Raw genomic sequence first — 18,217 nt, 5'->3', positions numbered from 1 at the left:
CTTTTCCCACTGTGGGCAGCCAAATGATTCCGTAAATTGTTCTGGAGCCAGTCAGTCACTCAGGACTTCAAGGGGGAGAAGTATCTTTGGGATGGGGCAGCTTTTGGAGGTCACATCATTCCTTTGCCCCCAGGCCTTGGGTGGAACGCTCTTCACGCCAGTTCCTAACAGAACCATTCTCACTGGGGCTTTCTTTCCTTGAATTGGTAAGCTGCCTGCCTTGGCTGTGGGTGAGTGTGGTTTTCCGGTGAAACTTTATGTCTGGAACAATAGAAAGTATCAGAAATCATCTCCTCTTTTTTTTTAGACTTTCCAGTTCCCAAGGTGCAGTCTTAGGGAGGTGATAAGCCGGCACACATCATCTGTGGATTGATTCTATGGCCAGGATGGGATCTACCCTTATATTTCTTAAGATGGCATCTGCTTCAGATTAAAAATATACACATCCTTTTGTGAGATGACAGTATTGGGTAACAATAAATCAGTTTATCCTACACATTAATTGAATAGAAAACACTTAAATGTTTTTTTCTACCTTAATTACCAAACTGCATTCCATTGTTTAATTTCAGGCCTTTTCTAACACAGAAGCTGCATTTAAGAGCCTTAGGGATGAAGTACCCTTTTTTGGAGGAGGCTCTCTGAGCCGTGTTGGAGGCTGTATTTGTGGTCCTGCTGGCTGTGAAACTGCCTCAGTCCTCTAGGACACACCCTCTCCATCCTGGAGTAATCTGCAGGATTGCAACATTGTTATGCAGCCAGTATTGCAGTGCCTTGTGCTTTTCGAATCCAGACAGGGTTGACTCAGCCCTTTATTCTTTTGAGGTAGATAAATTTGAGTGTCACACAGTTTATAGTTGTGGGCTGGCTGGCAGGAGGGAGGGCAGATACTGTGGGCATGAACTGTATATAAATATGCAGCTGTATTAAGGGATGAGTGGGCTTCTAAGGGTCAGATTATTTATAAGGTATCTTTCAAAACTAAGACTTGATCTCTGAGAATAACAAAGTTCCTGTGTCCTATGGGATTTTAAAATTGGGGGTGGGTGGGAGAAATTTGCTTTGATCTGAATGACTATTGTCCTAATTCCTATTAGGAACAGAACAAAAACCAGTGACAGTTTGGCATATTCTGGACTTTTTTGCAATTAGTAGTATGTTCTAAAGAAATAAAACATTTTATAGTTTCACTAAATAAGTGAAACATAAATGTCACCATGCCTTTTGGCAGCATCCTATGCCATCTCTTTCCCCCATCCCCGCCCCCATCCCCACTAATTTGGTCTTTGGTGCATGTCTATTTCTTTCAAGGAATTTTGCTCCATACATAAACTGCTTTGAGTATATTACTCTTTTTAATTTTATTAAATCACTTTTGTTTCCAGCTTTTACTTGGCAGAAATCTCCATGGCTTTGGGGCATTTGCATCAAAAGGGGATCATCTACAGAGACCTGAAGCCGGAAAATATCATGCTTAATCACCAAGGTGGAGATATACCGTAAACAATTCTATAGTAAATAATCATCTTAAAATCCTCCCACCCAGGTCATGGTCATTTTCAAAGCCCCATAGTCATGTAACTTCTGTTATACGCTCCTCCCTCAGAATTTATGGCATCATAATGCTTGCTGAGATTTAAGTATTTAGATAATTGTGATTGATGAGATTAGAGGAAGTTAGGAATAACTGACCACTTAACTGTGTTTTCGGGTTTAATCCTTGCTCTTTATAGCTTATCATTCTTTTGAAATCTTTACATAACATGTGGTGAGCCAAAAGCCAGTCCCATCTTCAGTTTTGTTTTGACCCTTTAATTGGAAAGTAGATCTTAACCCTATAGATTGAGTTTTCCGTAATGAAAAAAATGCATAAATATTAGAAGCAGTACTTTTTATGATAAATTTTATTAATGCTGTAAAAAAGGATTAGAATTGAACCACAATATTTGATGTAGCCTTGGAAAGAAAATGTTGAGTAGGCATTAGTTTATTCTTGGTGTTCATAACAACAAACATAAAAATCAAAGACCCATACTCTGTGCAGCTGTACGTAGAGCAGACTGAGTCTTGATTACAACTGCAAGCTGCTAGAGACAGTTTGATTTATGCAAGAGTAATCTGGGCTCGGTAGACTTCTCAGGTCACTCATACCCCAGAGGAGCAACCAGCCAGCCAGGCTGTCGGGGTGCTGTCGGGGTGCCTTCAGTGTCTACAAAATGATACACGAGGTAGTTAAGGGTTTTAAATTCTTGGACAGGAAATGGTGTGGACAACTGATGCTAATATGAATATGTTTCAAATTGTGCTTTTTTTCTCGTTTTCCCTTTTTCTTTTCTTTTTTCTTTTCTTTTTTTTTTTTTTAGGAGAAATGCTACTTAACCAAGTACATCATGGGAATCTATTTATCTCTGTCCCTTCCAGTTCCACTCCCATCCCCCCACACTTGGATTCTGACTCTGAATTCTAAGGCAAAGGATAGAATAGGGAAGTGACTAGTTAACTTCTTTGATCCATAATGCTGAGTATGTCAGGTGGTCTGTGAAAATAAAGGTCATGTTTTTTTGTATGACAGAGTATCAGTAAGCCTTTACCTTTTCTTTTCTCTGAAATAAACCTGGAATAGTAGGGTTCCTGGGGTGGTTGAACCACTCTATATCTAATAACATTTCAGTAAAGCTAAGCTTGAACTGCAATGTTCTTTGTGTAAGGTGGTGAGTTTTTTACTTTTTGGATTAGAGATGACAGTCCCTTGCCATAGCAATTTCATTTCTTTTTCTGAATTGGCAGTATTGGCAGAATAAGCCAACTTGTTAGAGTGATTTTCTGAGACCATTTAAAAAACTGTCCAGTCACAGTTCACTGTGGTAAAAAGTTATATATTTCAAGTATAGTGTCAGACTTTTAAATGATGCAACATATTTTTATAAGGGTTTGTGTACTTAAACCAGACTTTTTTTTTTTTTTAAGATTTTATTTATTTATTTGATAGAGATCACAAGTAGGCAGAGAGGCGGGCAGAGAGAGAGAGGAGGAAGCAGGCTCCCTGCTGAGCAGAGAGCCTGATGCTGGGGTCCATCCCAGGACACCGGGATCATGACCTGAGCTGAAGCCAGAGGCTTTAACCCACTGAGCCATCCAGGTGCCCCTTAAACCAGACTTTAGAGAATTTTTCTTGAAGGCTTGCTTTCTCAGGATGGTAGAGGATTCTAGGTATAGGTAAAGATAGAGCTTTGGAAAAACTGTTTTACTTTTTTCTCTATTTTCCCTTTATATTATATCATTGGCCAAAAATGACTGTGTTAGCTTTAAAAAGTTAGCATTCCATATTATGGATGACACCTTGCTAGTTGTTTGTATCTTCAACAAATATTTAAGGCAGAAAATGTTAAATGAAAGAATAGATTATTGTCTTGTATGATACATTCAAACACTGCACATGCTTAGAATTCTCAGAATAACCATGCTGTGATCTTTCATTGTAGGTCATGTGAAACTAACAGACTTTGGACTATGCAAAGAATCTATTCACGATGGAACAGTCACACACACATTTTGTGGAACAATAGAATACATGTGAGCTGCATGTTGCAAGAAATATAACTGGTTTGAGGGGGTGATAGCTAACTTTTACCTGGTTTATGTAGGACCATTGGCTCCGTATATTGTTTTTAAACTTCTAATTCAGATGATATGCAAATGGGTGAATTTTTTAGGTGTATTATTTTTCTCATTGTAGGGCCCCTGAAATCTTGATGAGAAGTGGCCACAATCGTGCTGTGGATTGGTGGAGTTTGGGAGCATTAATGTATGACATGCTGACTGGAGCAGTAGGTGCACAGTTAAAAGCTGCATGTATTATGGTCTGTGCTGAGTAGTTATTAAATCATTATGGCAAGAGACCTTTCCTGTGCTTTTTAAAAATGTTACTGATGGAGTTATTAAAAAAAAAATTAACACTAATATGCTTTATTGGTAGTAGTATGGGCCCTGTACTTTTAAAAACATTTTTGTTTAAATGATCTGTCATGTCAGTCCTGTGAAATAGGTATAAAATAGATACAGCCCTTATTTTATAAAAAGAGAAAGTAAAGCATAAAATCACAGGGCTCACCTATTACCACACAGAGATAAAGTGGAAACCCAGTTTCTTCTGAGATGTTACTATTTCTTCTGTCACATTGCTTAAAAACTATAGATCTTTAGCAGTCAGCCCATATCACAGCATACATATCTGATCTTTATGCATAACTGACTAATTCAGGAAATGGATGATTTTATTTTTTATGTGCTAATTTTTCTCACTCTTTTCTACTCATAGCCCCCATTCACTGGGGAGAACAGAAAGAAAACAATTGACAAAATCCTCAAATGTAAACTTAATTTGCCTCCCTACCTCACACAAGAAGCCAGAGATCTGCTTAAAAAGGTAGGACACGAGGCGTGCCTGGGTGGCTCAGTCGGTTAAGTGTCTGCCTTTGGCTTGGGTCATGATCTTGGGGTCCTGGGATCAAGCACTGTGTCAGGCTCCCTGCTCAGCAGGAGTCTGCTTCTCCCTCTCCCTCTCTGTACTCTGTCTCTCTCAAATAAATAAATAAATAAATAAATAAATAAATAAGTCTTTTTTTTGGGGGGGGGTAGGACATGAAATGATAACCCTCAACTACTGGAATTTAATAGATTTGAACATACATTTTATTTTATTTTATTTTTTAAGATTTATTTATTTATTTGACAGATAACAAGTAGGCAGAGAGGCAGTCAGAGAGGGAGGGGGAAGCAAGCTCCCTGCTGAACAGAGAGCCCGATGTGGGGCTTGATCCCAGGACCCTGGGATCATGACCTGACCTGAAGGCAGAGGTTTAACCCACTGAGCCACCCAGGCACCCCTGAACATACATTTTAAATAAAGAATGATATATATTAATCAAAACACCTACAGTTTTTGCAGGTAAAGTACACATTTTTTAAAGATTTTCTTTCCTTGGGGTGCCTGGGTGGCTCAGCTCAGGTCATGATCCCAGGTCCTGGAATTGAGCCCTGCGTTGGGCTCCCTGCTCAGCAAGGAGTCTGCTTCTCCCTCTCCCTCTGCCCCTCCCTTACACTCTCCCCGCTGCCTGCCGCTTGTGTGTGCTTTCTCTCTCTGTTCTATCTCCTTAAATAAATAAATAATTTAAAAAAATACTTTTTTCCTTTTTATTCCCAAGCAATATTTAGTTATAATAAATAAAGCAAATTTTCTCAAAATAGAGAAGCAATATAGACAAGCAAATTCTCTAAATAAAAAATAATCAATTTGACTAAGGTTTATCAATGTTTTGTTTTGTTTTCCCTCTTTAAAGCTGCTGAAAAGAAATGCTGCTTCTCGACTTGGAGCTGGTCCTGGGGATGCTGGAGAAGTTCAAGTAGGGATTGGCCTTTTTGGTGGTTTGAGGGGAAGATAGTGCTAATTTTATTTATTTGTGAGGGTTGTGTGTAGTTGTTTAAAGTATAGCTTATTTTGGGGGGCACCTGGGTGGCTCAGTTGATTAAGCATCCAACTCTTGGTTTTGGCTCAGGTCATGATCGCAGGGTCTTGGGATCAAACCCTGTTTTGGGCTCCAAGCTCAGCGTGGAGTCTTCTTGAGAGATTCTCTCTCTTTCTCTCTCTCCCCCTCTGCTCCTCCCCGCACTTGTGTGCATGTTTTCTCTCTCTCAAATAAATAAATAAAATCTAAAAAATAAGTATAGCTTATTTTGTGATTTGTAACTTCAAACAGACAGTTAATTTGTCAGTCCAGTGAAGTCTATTCACCTTGACTTTTCTTCCTGTTCTTTTTTTCTAGGCTCATCCATTCTTCAGGCATATTAACTGGGAAGAATTGCTGGCTCGGAAGGTGGAGCCCCCCTTTAAACCTCTGTTGGTATGTATACATGAAAGCATATACTTTGAAGGACCTGGTATTTCTTTAGAATAAAATCCCAGGGGCGCCTGAGTGGCTCAGTCATTAAGCTGTCTGCCTTTGGCTCAGGTCATGATTCTGGGGTCCTGGGATCAGGCCCTGCATCCGGCTCCCAGCTCCATGGGAAGCCTGCTTCTCCCTTTCCCACGCCCCCTGCTTGTGTTCCCTCGCTGTCTCTTTGTCTGTCAAATAAACTAAAAAATCTTAAAAAAAAAAATATATATGGGGCGCCTGGGTGGCTCAGTGGGTTTTTTTTTTTGTTTTTTGTTTTTTTTTTAAAGATTTTATTTACTTATTTGACAGATAGAGATCACAAGTAGGCAGAAAGGCAGTCAGAGAGAAAGGGGGAAGCAGGCTTTCTGCTGAGCAGAAAGCCCGATGTGGGGCTCGATCCCAGAACCCTGAGATCATGACCTGAGCTGAAGGCAGAGGCTCAACCCACTGAGCCACCCAGGCGCCCCGGCTCAGTGGGTTTTAAAGCCTCTGCTTTCGGCTCAGATCATGATCCCGGGGTCCTGGGACTGAGCCCCAGATCCAGCTCCCTGCTCAGCAGAGAGCCTGCTGCTACCTCTGCTTGTGCATGTGAATGCTCTCTCTGTCAAATAAATAAAATCCAGGACCCCAGGACCTGAGCTGAAGACAAATATTTTTTTTTTTTAATATTTTATTTATTTATTTGACACAGAGAGAGAGATCACAAGTAGGCAGAGCAGCAGGCAGAGAGAGAGGGGATGCAGGCTCCTCGCGGAGCAGAGAGCCCGATGCGAGGCTCGATCCCAGGACCCTGAGACCATGACCCGAGCCGAAGGCAGCGGCCCAACCCACTGAGCCACCCAGGCACCCCTGAAGGCAAATATTTAACTGACTGAGCCCCTCAGGTGCCCCTTATTTTTTATTTCTAAATAAAGTTTAGTTGACATATAATAATATGTAAGTTTCAGGTATACAGCATAGTGATTTAACAGTTATATACATAACAAAATGTTCACCGGGTTAAGTGTAGTTACCCTCTGATTCAGCCCTATTTTGAATTTGATTTTCTGGGAATTTTCTTCAAAATATAGCATATGTGTGTATTAGTTTGCTAGGCCTGCTGTTATAAAGTACCACCAACTAGGTGGCTTACACAGCAGAAGTTTATTATATTACAGTTCTGGAGACTAGATGCCAAGATAATGTATTGACACACTTGGTTCATTATTAAGGATGAGAGCCCTCCTTTCCACTCTGTGCCTCTCTCCTAGCTTCTGCTGGTTTGCTAGCGATCTTTGGCTTTCTCAGCTTTGGCCATGCTAAGCTTGGAGCCCATAGGCGACATCACCCGATCTCTACCTTTATGTTTGCATTCTCCTTTTGTGCAGATCTGTGTCCAGATTTTCCCATTTTATCAGGACTGAATTAGGATCTTCCCTACTCCAAAATGGCCTCATCTTAACTGATTTCATCTGCACTGACCCTCATTCAAATTAGGTTCCGTTCTGAGGTATTTGGGTGAGAACTTCAACATATGAATGTTGACGGGGACACAACTCAAATCATAACAATATATTTATTAGTAAATGAGTTAGTGTGTTAGTTCTTGTCTTTCTTCCACCTCAGAATTTGAGAAAATAGAGTTTCTTTTTCTCTTTCTTGGGGTGAAGGTGGAGGAGGAGGAGGATAATGATGATGATAATTTGGTCCTGGAGCACAAGGTGACTTGCTTTAAAATTTTCACATATATAATTATAAAGGAGGATAATTAACCCTTATGTACCAACTGTCCAGCTTGTCAGGTCATCTTGTTTAAACTTAAACAGAACTGCTAGTTATCATCACAACTAAAAAGCTGACAATTTCCCCAGTTTCTTTTGTTTTCTTTTCCTCCCTATTGGTTTGTTCTAATAAGGATTCAGTCAAGGTCTGTACGGTTTGGTTATTTTATCTCTTAGGTTGCTTTCCATCTGCAGATACCCTCATCTCAATTCCTCTCCTGAGTATTTACTGAAGAAACTGGACCATTTATCCTATAGGGTTTCGAACTTTGATTTTGTGATTTTAATCCATAGTGTCATTGATCATACTCATCTCTTCCCTGTATTTCCAAAAACTAGTATTTAGATTTAGATACTTAATCTGATTATTTATTTGATGGAGAGAGAGATCACAAGTAGGCAGGCAGGCAGAGAGAGTGGGGAAGCAGGCTCCCCGGTGAGCAGAGAGCCTGATGCAGGGCTTGATCTCAGGACTCTGAGATCATGACCTGAGCCGAAGGCAGAGGCTTTAACCCACTGAGCCACCCAGGTGCCCTGAGATTAAACTTTTGATATTGTATATTTTGGTCAGGAGGCATAATGTATGTGTGTGTGTGTGTGTGTGTGTGTGTGTGTGTGTGTGTGTGTGTATTTTTTTTTTTTTTTCCATTGATCATTGCCAACATCAGTCATTCTTAGCTATGGTCAGTTTGGCAAGGTTTGGAGACAAGTTGTCACTTTTGGGGGAGGGGATGTTACTGGTTTGCAGTGAGTTGAGGCCAGAGATGCTGCTAAACATCCTCCTTTATGAAGGACAGGGCTCTGCAGCAGTTATCAAGCCCAAAATGTCAGTAGTGCTGAGATTCAGAAACTCTAGCCTACTTTCAGGATTTCATTAGGGGTTTGTAAAATGTCTTATTCTAATACTATTATTGATTCCTCATTAGTGAATTTTTCCTTAAAGAGAAACTTACATTGTTTATACAGGAAAGGCAGGATAAATGTTTCTTTCCCAGTTTTCAAAATAATCAATTAGTTCTTTAACATCTTCCAAAATTGACCAATGAATTCCATGATTCTTTTTAAGTATAATTATGAGTTTTAATATATTTGTGTTTTAATCTGCTGCAGTAATTTTTACTGATGCTTAGTTTGTATCATCTTTTGACACTAGGTGCTTCTTCATGTTGGTTCCTTAGCTCTTTTGACATGACCACAAAGTCTGATATTGTGCCAGAGAGAAGGAATTAAACAGATGTGGTAGTTAGATTTAGGTGATGTTTTTCATAAGAAAATGTACTCATGCAGAGTAGAACATCATTTTTGCTCCTTGAGAATGTAGTAGGATGAACCAAGCTATAGGAAGAAATTTTAGAGCATTTTACAAATATGTTTTGTGTTAAAACTCTGCCTCAGTGGTTTCTCAGGTTTATTATAAACGTGCAGTGGCCCGCTGAGCAAATTATCTCTAATAGGGAATTTATCCAGTGGACTAGGCACACTGAAATTTTTTAAGTGGGGAAGATTGATATTCAAAAAAAATTTTTTTTTGACATTCAGATTTTTAAAAAAAAATGATGAGTGTGTACTAAAATCTACTTTAGTATACGCTTAAAAATTGAAGATGTAATTTGACCTTTGAAACTTTCCGCTTAGGGCCACCTGGGTGGTTCAGTTGGTTAAACATCTGCTTTAGGTTCAGGTCATGACCTTGGGCTCCTGGGATTGAGCCCTTATATTGGGCTCCCTGCTCAGTGGGGAGTCTGCTTCTCCCTCTCCCCCTGCCCATCCCCACCATTTGTGCTCTCTCTAGCTCGCTCTCTCTTTTTTTTAAGATTTTATTTATTTATTTTTGACAGAGAGAGACTTAGTGAGAGGGGAACGCAAGCAGGGGGAGTGGGAGAGGGAGAACAGGCTTCCCGTGGAGCAAGGAGCCTGATGTGGGGCTTGATTGCAGGACCCTGGGATCATGACCCAAGCCAAAGGCAGGTGCCTAATGTCTGAGCCACACAGGCACCCTCCCTCTCTCTCTTTCAAATAAATATATAAAATCTTTAAAAAGAAACTTTCTACCTGTGTTTATTCTTCAGTCTGTTCCTACTAAAACTGTTTGATATTTTATTACAGTCAAGCCCTCTGAAGAGTTTTAACTAGAGCCTTCTCTAATGCAAGTCATGCATTTGATTGATATGTATAATATAGACTATTCATTGTTTTCTAATTTTGTTTTTCACAAAGCAATCCGAAGAGGATGTGAGTCAGTTTGATTCAAAGTTTACACGTCAGACACCTGTTGACAGCCCAGATGACTCAACTCTCAGTGAAAGTGCCAACCAGGTCTTTCTGGTAAGTGAAAGAATTTCCATGTGGCCATGAGAAATTTAAGTATTAGGATGGACCCTTTTCAATAAGAAAATTCAGTTTGTTTGCTTTGCAATTGATATAGATAACCTTAGATGCTATTTTTTATTAAGTTAACTTGGGTTTTTTAAGTTTTCTGACTTGCTAAATTAGAAAATTGATTCCCATAATCCAGTGTTCCATTTCAGCATTTAGAGTAGAACTAACTGTATGGTTCTTTGGAGTATATGATTCCCTTATACGTGGGCCACTGACTTAAAATGATGTTTGCCTCAGTATCTCTATTGGAAGTCACACCATTGTAACAGTAGGAGAAGAATTCACTGTAACTATTCTATTCTTGGAATAGTTACAGATTTTTGGTACATTTTCATGCAACTTTGTAGGGGATTTTTAACCTGTTAATTGTGAATATTAGACATCAAAATATATTGGTTTATATGTAGTAGGAAATAAACTATTTCTCACTGTAGAAGTATTTGTATTGATTTGTACCTTGTCTCCTCAGAAAAGCAAAGCTTTTAGATTTTTAGATTTTTTGAGGGCTTTTAGATTTTGATCAACAAAAACCTCATTTTATACCATTTATTTTGTTACATAAAGTGAATCTCTTTATTTTTTATTTATTTATATTTAAGAGTTCTTATTTATTTGACAGAGAGTGCACAAGCAGGCAGAATATAGAGGCAGTGGGAGAAGCAGGCTTCCTGCTGAGCAAGGAGCCCTATATGGGGCTCGATCCCAGGACCCTGGGATCATGACCTAAGCTGAAGGCAGTCGCTTAACCAACTGAGCCACCCAGGCGCCCCTCTTTAAAAACTAGTAAGAAACAGTAACATCTCACTTATCTGGAGATTGTCCTCAGTTCAATAATTATTTAAATTCCTATCACAGAATTAAAGGAAATTTAAAGATGGTTAAGGCACAGACTGGTTCTCTTGGTAGTTAAACTATGTGGGGAAATGGTTTCTGAAGTCTACATACACTTGTCACAAAGCATGTGTGCTACAGAATTGCACCTCAGTCTTTAGGACATCACCCAGAGGCTTGTTGAGTCTTTTTACTGTAACTCAAAATGCCTATTCATAGGTGACTAGAATAATAATTAGAAGGGAAGTTTAGGTGGAGGACTGATTGTTAAAGGGATAAACATTGACAGCAAAGAAATGACACCTGGTGATTTGATAGCAAGGTCCAAGAAAGAACTAAAGCTAACAAAACTGCGTAATTGCCTATTATAATTGAGGGTTTTCACAATGCTGACCCTTATACATCAAGAAAATACCAAATCTAAAAAAAAGAAAAAAGAAAATACCAAATCTATCCAATCATTGGTATTAAATCAGAGAGACCATACATGCCAACCTAGAGAATTCTGTTTTTACTTTGGCCTAATAATGAGAAACTGTTTGGGGTGTGATAATCTTAGTTGCTCATGTGCATGTGGCTAGAAACAGTAGAATTTTCTTTGCATTCATCTTGGTATTTAATAGCTTAATGTGGAGCCTACATTTTCCTATTTTGTTCTACTCCTTCAACAAAGTGGAATACTGTTTACTGGCATATGGGACTCGATAGAATTCTGCCTTCCTGAGATCCATGCCTCAAGAAATGGCTGGAAAGAAGCTAACAGGTGTGAAATGAGATTGGGGAGATGGGAGGAAACAGAGTGCTGGTTTTAGGTGTGCACTGTTATTTTGGTGTGTCAGAGACTGAAACCACATTTTCTTGATATATATGACAAAACGCCATTCTGGAGTCAACAATTACTATCTTTTAGGGTTTTACATATGTGGCTCCATCTGTACTTGAAAGTGTGAAAGAAAAATTTTCCTTTGAACCAAAAATCCGATCACCTCGAAGATTTATTGGCAGCCCACGAACACCTGTCAGGTATTCAGACTTTGTTATTCTCATCTCTTTTTTTTGTTTGTTTTTTTAACCGGGAGGAGAATGCTTTAAGAAATTTATGCCAGGTTATATAAAAGAAAGATCTGTTGTATTCTCCTTGGTTGACATAAGCACAGCGTCTGCATCTTGTATTGTATGCTATGTAGTTTACCTTCCCTCCTGTGAAAGCAAGCTGCTGCACTGGCAATTGTCTTCCTTACCCATTCATTCAACGTTTATTGTATACTAGGGACTGTGTTGCATGATGGAGATACATAATTAACACAAGAAGTGTCCTTGTCCTAACGCTTACAGTTTAGTGAGAAGAGAGTCAAAATAACCAAAGGAGGAAATACAGGAATTATGTAATCATATGAAGTAGTATATGAAGAAAAATTTCTTCTATATGAAGAAAAATAAAGAGTGTGGTGGTAGCAAAGAATCACAGGGGGGCTCCTTTTCATGGTGGTCAGAGAAAGGCCTCCCTGGTGAAGTAACATCTATGAATGAAGAGAAAAAGCCACCCATACAAAAAATAGAAGTATAGGATGTTACAGGTAACATCCTTTACCTTTACAGGTAAAGCCAGAAGGGAGGAAAAACTTGGTCTTGGAAATGAAAGGTCAATGTTCCTGATATGTGGTTAGTGATGAAGAGAAAGGTTTGGAGGAGTATTTTATCTTAAATACTATGGGAAACTGTTTTAAGTGGGGAGTAAAATGATTTAAAAAAAAAAAGTTATCACTGAGGGTTTTACATAGGCAGGTATAGAGGTAAATAGACCAGTTAGGAAACTCTAGCAATTAGTCTAGGGGAACGATGGCCTTTGTAGTAATTCACACAAAAATAAAACTAAATATAAATATCACATTACCCCACTTCCTTGAAATTTAAGGGAATTACTTCTTGTTGAGATAATCCTTGAGATAAATGAATGATAGCTCTTCCTTGTCTTAAAGCCCAGTCAAATTTTCTCCTGGGGATTTCTGGGGAAGAGGTGCTTCAGCCAGCACGGCAAATCCTCAGACGCCTGTGGAATATCCAATGGAAACAAGTGGAATAGAGCAGATGGATGTGACGATGAGTGGGGAAGCTTCAGCACCACTTCCAATACGACAGCCGAACTCCGGGCCATACAAAAAACAGGCTTTTCCCATGATCTCGAAACGACCAGAGCACCTACGTATGAATCTATGACAGAGCAACGATTTTAATGAATTAAGGCAAAAAAGGTGGGGAAAGGATGTGTGAGCATCCTGTAAGGTGAAACAGGAAGACTCAAAATGACAGTCTCGAAGAGTTAGTGTCATTACATTGAACACTTTGGACAGAGGAAGAATAAACATGGATTTTAAAAAATCAATCAATGGTGCAAAAAAAAAAAAAAACTTAAGCAAAATAGTATTGTGGAACTCTTAGGCACATCAATTAATTGATTCCTAGCGACATCTTCTCAACCTTATCAAGGATTTTGATGTTGATGGCTCGAACTGACAGTATTAAGGGTAGGATGTTGCTTCTGAATCACTGTTGAGTTCTGATTGTGTCGAAGAAGGGTTATCCTTTCATTAGGCAAAGTATGAAATTGCCTGTAATACTTGCAACTAAGGACAAATTAGCATGCAAGCTTGTTCAAACTTTTTCCAGCAACATGGAATCAAAGACAAAAGAAACTTAACAATTGATGTTTTACGTGCAAACAACCTGAATCTTTTTTTTATATAAATATATATTTTTCAAATAGATTTTTGATTCAGCTCATTATGGAAAACATCCCAACTTTAAAATGCAAAATTATTGGTTGGTGTGAAGAAAGCCAGACAACTTCTGTTTCTTCTCTTGGTGAAATAATAAAAATGCAAATGAATCATTGTTAACCACAGCTGTGGCTCGTTTGAGGGATTGGGGTGGACTTGGGGTTTATTTTCAGTAACCCAGCTGCAATACCTGTCTGTAATACTAGAAAAAAAAATTATTTAATCATTTCTACTTGCAGTACTGCTATGGGCTAAGCTTAACTGGAAGCTTTGGAATGGGCATATATTGTATGTCCTACATTTCATCCTTGTCCTGGGCCTGCATTGCACTGGAAAAATGGCGCCACCTGTTCTTATACCAGTATTTGGTTCAAGACGCCAAATGTTTTCAGCCCATGGCTGAAGAAGGATGGAAAAGAGTCAGGATAAAATGCATACTGAGGGCAGTAAAGTGAGGGAGAGAGGGAGATCCAGGGAAAGAGGGTGTTGTCATGTTCCACTCTCTGTGTCTAATCTCTTTACAGCAAATTGGTAAGATTTTAAGTTTTACTTTTAACTGTTTTTGCTGTCTACCTTCCTTAGGTTTTTTTTCCTCAACAGTTTTAAAAGGAAAAAAGTATTTTTCTTTCTCCTATACTGGGGCTACATTTTTTGATTGTAAAAATATTTGATGGCCTTTTGATGAATGTCTTCCACAGTGAATAAGAAAACTTAGTGGCTTAATTTAGGAAACATGTTAACAAAACACTATGTTTTTGAAATTGTAACAAAATCTACATAAGTGATATACAGGTACAAAGAATAAAAATAAAGGTAACTTTACCTTTCTTAAATACTTCCTGCCTTAAAGAGAGCATTTCCATGACTTTAGCTGGTGAAAGGGTTTAATATCTGCAGAGCTTTATAAAAATACATTTCAGCTCATACTGGTATAATAGATGATCATGCAGTTGCAGTTGAGTCTTAACGTCTCTTTTTGTTTTTTATAATGTCTTCAATCTGAGTGTGCAAAGTCAATTTGTAATATTTTGCAACCCTACAGTTTTTTTAAATAGATGCTGCTTGCTATGTTCTTCAAACCTTTTTGAGCCATAGGATCCAAGCCATAAGATTCTTTATGCATGTTGAATTCAGTCAGAAAAGAGCAGAGCTTTGCTTATCTAAATGGCAATTCAAGTGAGATGAGATGAAATCCTATGACATTAGGCAGAATAGAACCATGAAGGAGGATTGGAAATATACCTTTTCAATTGTGGCAATAAATGAAAGAATTGGTTACCATTCATCTTTGGACAGACAGCCTTTTTTTTTTTTTTTTTAATCACTTCCTCTAGACTCCTTTCTCCCTTTATGCAGCAGCCTACTGATAACTTTATAACTGTAGCTAGTAAATTAGAAGCTACAGTAATGATAAGGGCAGAAATTGCACTTGGAGTACAGATCTTTGTTCTCTGACAGTTTATAATGTCTGAAAAAACAGAACCCAAAAGCTCTGGTGATAGGTGCAGGCTTTATTTCAGACTATAAATGGCTTGTGCTACTCTGATACTTGTTTTCAAATGTGTTTACTATCTGTAGTGTTGACTGCCTAACCAAATTCCAGAGAAGTTTTTACACCAAAATAGTCCTCCTCAGTCCTATTTGCTAGTAAGTAATATTTGCACTGTGATTGGCTGGCTCTAACCACCCCATAAACTGTTTTCATAATTAGTACTGCCAGCAGTAGTGGCGCACATTGCAACTTTTCTGCATAAAAAGCATAAATTGCATACCTACCATCCATACAAATAGTTTTTCAAACTTATCATTGAGTGAAATTAATTTCCTATGCTGTGGCAAGTTTACAGAGAAATTGTGTTTCATAAATGGATATCCCTACTATGACTGTGAAAACATGTCAAGTGCCACTTTAGTGTCACAGACAGAAAGCACACACCTATGCAATATGGCTTACCCTATATTTATTTGTAAAAATCCAAGCATAGTTTAAAATATATGATGTCAATATTACTAGTCTTAAGTTTCTAAGAGGGTTCTTTATGATTATTCCAGGTAAGTGTATAAAAGAGATTAAGTGCTTTTCTTTCATCACTTGATTATTTTCTTTAAAATCAGCTATTACAGGATATTTTTTTACTTTATACATGTTGTTTTTTAATTAAAATATAATCACTGAGAACTGAAGTTTACTAATTTTGATTTTATAAGGTTTGTAGCATTACAGAATAAACTGGGATTTATAAACCAGCTGTGATTAACAATGTAAAGAATTACTGAACTTGAACCAGATTTTTAGGAAAATTGTTACTTCTTTTTCCCCTTTATGGTCTCACCTAATTTGAATCCTTCCAGAAGAATTTTTCCATACTATTTTTTGAGATAGAAGATAATTGGGGGGTGGGGGGTAAGAATGCATGTATGATACTCCATAAATTCAACATTCTTTAACAAATGGTTATAAACAAGATGTATCTTCAATAGTAATATACTGAGCCTTGGATTGTGTGTTTAATACAGGATCTAACTATTTTGGTTACTCAGTCATATGGTTCCTAGCTTACAAGTGTTAGATCTTAAGATTATTCCCATGAGAAATGTTGAATTTATGAAGAATGGATTTTTGAGGCTTTGAAAATGGTTAATTTCTCAAATAAAAATATCAGTGTCCAAACATCTACCTTTTTTCATAGGAGTAGACACAGCAAGCTGGACAAAACAATCATAAAAGTATATGTTACACCATGACCTGTGGTCTGTTGCTGATCGATAAAAAACTTTTGTGTGATTCTTAATTTATCACTACAGCACAAGTATTATTTCAGTGGATTATCCGAAGTAACATCTGAACGATGGGTTCATCTGTGTTTGCTCTTTAAGCTATTTTCTTTTCCTATCCCAAGTTGGCTTTGCATCTATCAGAGTAAATAACTTCTTCAGCTGCCTTAGTAGGAGTGCTATGAGGGTAACACATTTTTCTGCTTTTCATCTTGTATTTAGTTTCCTGTATTAAGTATTTTGATTTCGGATTGAATGAATGTAAATAGAAATTAAATGCAAATTTGAATGAACATAAAATAGAAGTGATTTTTTTTATTATTCTAAGATAGGAAGAAATAACTATCAGGTGCACAAATGGTTTCAATAATTTTTTGCTTTAACATACCACATACATTCAGGTTCTCATATTTAATAAACTGCTTATGTATGTGAGGACTGACAGTTGTAAAACTTTCTGCTGAGAATTTTAAGCTACTTAAATATATAACAAGTTTTAGTACTGATATATTAGATGTTACACACTTGTAATTTCCAAGTTCTTTTCAATAGTTGAATTGGTTGCTTAAAAAAAAAAAACTCATGTGAAAAATAACTTCACAGATAAACTAGGAAGACTTTCTTGTGCTGACAGTCAACAGTTTGTTTAGCCACACTTGTTGACTACATTTGGTTATTAGATGTGTATGTACTACATAATGTAGTGCATGAATTTTTTTTGTTTTAAAGATTTTATTTATTTGACAGAGATCACAAATGGGCAGAGAGGCAGGCAGAGAGAGAAGGGAAAGCAGACTCCCTGCTGAGCAGAGAGCCCGATGCGGGGCTCGATCCCAGGACCCTGGGATCATGACCTGAGCCGAAGGCAGAGGCTTTAACCCACTGAGCCACCCAGGCGCCCCTGCATGAATGTTTTTAACTAATGTCTCAATATATCTAGTGTAAGATGGGTGTTTAGTGTAAGCCACTTAATTGAGGTAATTCTGTCACATTTGGATGAGTTATCTATAGAAGTTCTCAAACTGACTTTACTTTTATAGAACACATGGTTTTGGCTCTTGATGCTGATAGAAACAGTCTTTCAGAGGGTGTGATCTGGATTCACAGAATAAATGGGTTTTTGAATCCCTGTTCCCATTTTTGAGGTGAAGAAGTGTAAGTAGAGAAATGCTTCCAGTTCATCACTGTTGTTGGTGGATGATATAGCTCTCCTATTACATTCCCCCACACCTTTTAAATTCGTATGTGAACTGCTTTCTTGTTTATTAAGAACAAAAACCCAACTGTCTATTATGGGCCTTTTTTATTAAATCATATTAAGAAATAATACTATCCATATAGCCATAGGGTAAGAAGAGTAGGTATTGTAATAGGGCTTACCCATGTAGTAAGATGGTACTCTTGTATTGGTAATAGGAAGTCAGCACAACTATCTTTCACACTCAAATTCTAATCCCAAACTGCCTTTCTCTGTCTTCTCCTGCTTGTAAACCTAAATAGCTCTTGGCTTCATCACAGTCAAAGTGATTTAAGGTCAAGTAAGCTTGTTTCAGTATTTGTAACTGTTCTCAAAGTAGGTAATAGAGTTAAATATATCATCACTGATTAGCAACAGTTGTACTTATAACTTGGCAAAATTTATGTAGGAAAAATAGTTATAGGCTAATATTCTTTTTTTCTTTTTAAAATTTATTTATTTATTTGACGGAGAGAGCCAGAGAGCACAGTGGGGGTAAACAGTAAAGGGAGCAGGAGAAGTGTT

At 37.8% G+C, this 18,217-nt stretch overlaps 1 protein-coding gene across 12 annotated transcripts in view; it reads left to right on the top strand.

Moving 5' to 3' along the window:
* Nucleotides 1–18,217, top strand: part of RPS6KB1 (ribosomal protein S6 kinase B1) — a 51,861-nt gene that overhangs the window by 20,979 nt on the left and 12,665 nt on the right. For 3 of the 12 annotated variants that reach the window (XM_032871884.1, XM_032871887.1, XM_032871891.1), the window contains 9 exons: nt 1,386–1,486; nt 3,483–3,573; nt 3,737–3,860; nt 4,319–4,426; nt 5,340–5,402; nt 5,823–5,900; nt 9,911–10,018; nt 11,814–11,926; nt 12,883–14,513. In XM_032871884.1, the coding sequence (XP_032727775.1) occupies nt 1,386–1,486; nt 3,483–3,573; nt 3,737–3,860; nt 4,319–4,426; nt 5,340–5,402; nt 5,823–5,900; nt 9,911–10,018; nt 11,814–11,926; nt 12,883–13,120 (1,024 nt within the window). In that variant the 3' untranslated portion in view covers nt 13,121–14,513. Of the gene's footprint in view, nt 1–133; nt 207–307; nt 823–1,385; nt 1,487–3,482; nt 3,574–3,736; nt 3,861–4,318; nt 4,427–5,339; nt 5,403–5,822; nt 5,901–9,910; nt 10,019–11,813; nt 11,927–12,238; nt 12,478–12,864; nt 14,514–18,217 lie in introns of those variants that run through there. The other 9 variants (XM_032871886.1, XM_032871890.1, XM_032871885.1 and 6 more) reach the window with 8 other exon arrangements.

This window comes from Lontra canadensis, unplaced genomic scaffold (assembly GCF_010015895.1).
Source record: "Lontra canadensis isolate GAN:19392208 unplaced genomic scaffold, GSC_riverotter_1.0 scaffold43, whole genome shotgun sequence".
NCBI classification, from domain to species: domain Eukaryota; kingdom Metazoa; phylum Chordata; class Mammalia; order Carnivora; family Mustelidae; genus Lontra; species Lontra canadensis.
This window is presented reverse-complemented; position numbering and strand designations above follow the sequence as displayed.